The 1,396-nt window shown below is 34.4% G+C and overlaps 1 protein-coding gene across 1 annotated transcript in view; it reads right to left on the bottom strand.

Moving 5' to 3' along the window:
- Positions 1-374: 374 nt before the first annotated feature.
- Positions 375-1,396, bottom strand: part of CENPW (centromere protein W) — a gene marked incomplete at its 5' end in the record, with an annotated part of 1,896 nt that continues 874 nt past the window's right edge. Inside the window, one exon of the mRNA XM_010285349.1 lies at positions 375-401. Within this exon, the coding sequence (XP_010283651.1) occupies positions 375-401 (27 nt within the window). The remainder of the gene's footprint in view (positions 402-1,396) is intronic.

The raw sequence follows: 1,396 nt of genomic DNA on the forward strand, positions 1-1,396 counted from the left end.
GAATGGATTTAGTGAAACCTGCATTTTTATTACTGTTCTGCTTTAAAAGTTTCACACTTCTAATAATAAATGACACAGCATACTTGAAGAGTGACTATAGTATAGGCATTCCTCCATTATTATGGAAGAAATGAGGTACATCAGAAGTCTTAAGTGACAAGTGACACACATTTTTAAATTATGCATGAAGTATATGAAAATACACATTGTAAGATTCTTAATTTTTTTTCTGAAGACACAGCAAGATACTCAGAGTCAGGAGATAGATATCAATAAAACTAAATACTTCCAGAAGTGCAGAAGCTGGCTCACAGGATCTCCCGTTAGTAAGAAAACACAGAAAAACATGCTTTGAAATTCCAGTGGTCTGTTTTCTAGCCTCTGCTTTTCTTTAAAATAACCTGCAAAAAGAAAAAAGTATATTTGTCACAGCTTTTATCACTACAATCCAGGCACCAGTAAAAGATCCAAAACGCTAGGCTACTCAGACTAAAGGTTCACCTAGCCAAACAGTCTGTCTCCACAAGGAGAGTCACCAAGGGTAAAAGTCTAGGGAAAAGGTTAGAAATAAAACAAAAGCATACAGAAAAATGCCATTTAAAAAAAACCCTTTCTGATATAAGAACATTCATAATGAAGAATTCTGTAAAACAAAAAGCTTATTTTAAAAATGCTGAGAAATGGCAATAGTGCTCTCAAGCCCTCAGCAGATTCCTTGAAGCCCTTACCCCATTAGGCCTAGACAAAAAGAAAAAAAACAAGATTTGCAATTATACAGCTACTATGCTCAATTTTTGTTTGTAACGCCTTATTTCTTTCTATATCAAGAGTGCCCAGACCCTTGGAAGGACATTTTTTGGTTTGGAGTTTAAGTTGAAAAATGAACTTCAAAGTCCAAGTGGGACCATTTAAGTGTTAACATTATTAAAAGACAGGCAGTTTTTCCTTTCTTCTCATCTTAAAAAAAATAAATGGAGCACAAAAATGTTCAAATAACGTTAAGATTGCAGTTAAAAAGAAATTACAAATGCGTAAGATTCCAACTGTAACATTCACTTGGCTACCCTACACATCCTGTATATATTCCTGTTACTATAGTAATACAAAGTACCAAACTAAACATTTCACCAGAGGAAAAAGAAATACTGAAGATAAACAGAAGCCACAGGACCCAAATATCAGATAACACTGAGTTTTGTTCTTCCAATTTGCCCAGCAGTAGTAGGTGGTTGAACAGATAACAAATTAAAGAGACGGAGTTCCTTCATGAAACCTAAGTAAAGTAGACATATCCTAGCGAGTGAAATGAACTACAGAATACAAAAAGTTCTCAGTCATATTTTGACAGTACTCTAGTTCTTTCTAGAGAGAGAAAGCTGCATAACAACTTCCTCTT

The sequence above is a fragment of the Phaethon lepturus genome, unplaced genomic scaffold (genome assembly GCF_000687285.1).
Source record: "Phaethon lepturus isolate BGI_N335 unplaced genomic scaffold, ASM68728v1 scaffold7784, whole genome shotgun sequence".
Lineage (NCBI taxonomy): Eukaryota > Metazoa > Chordata > Aves > Phaethontiformes > Phaethontidae > Phaethon > Phaethon lepturus.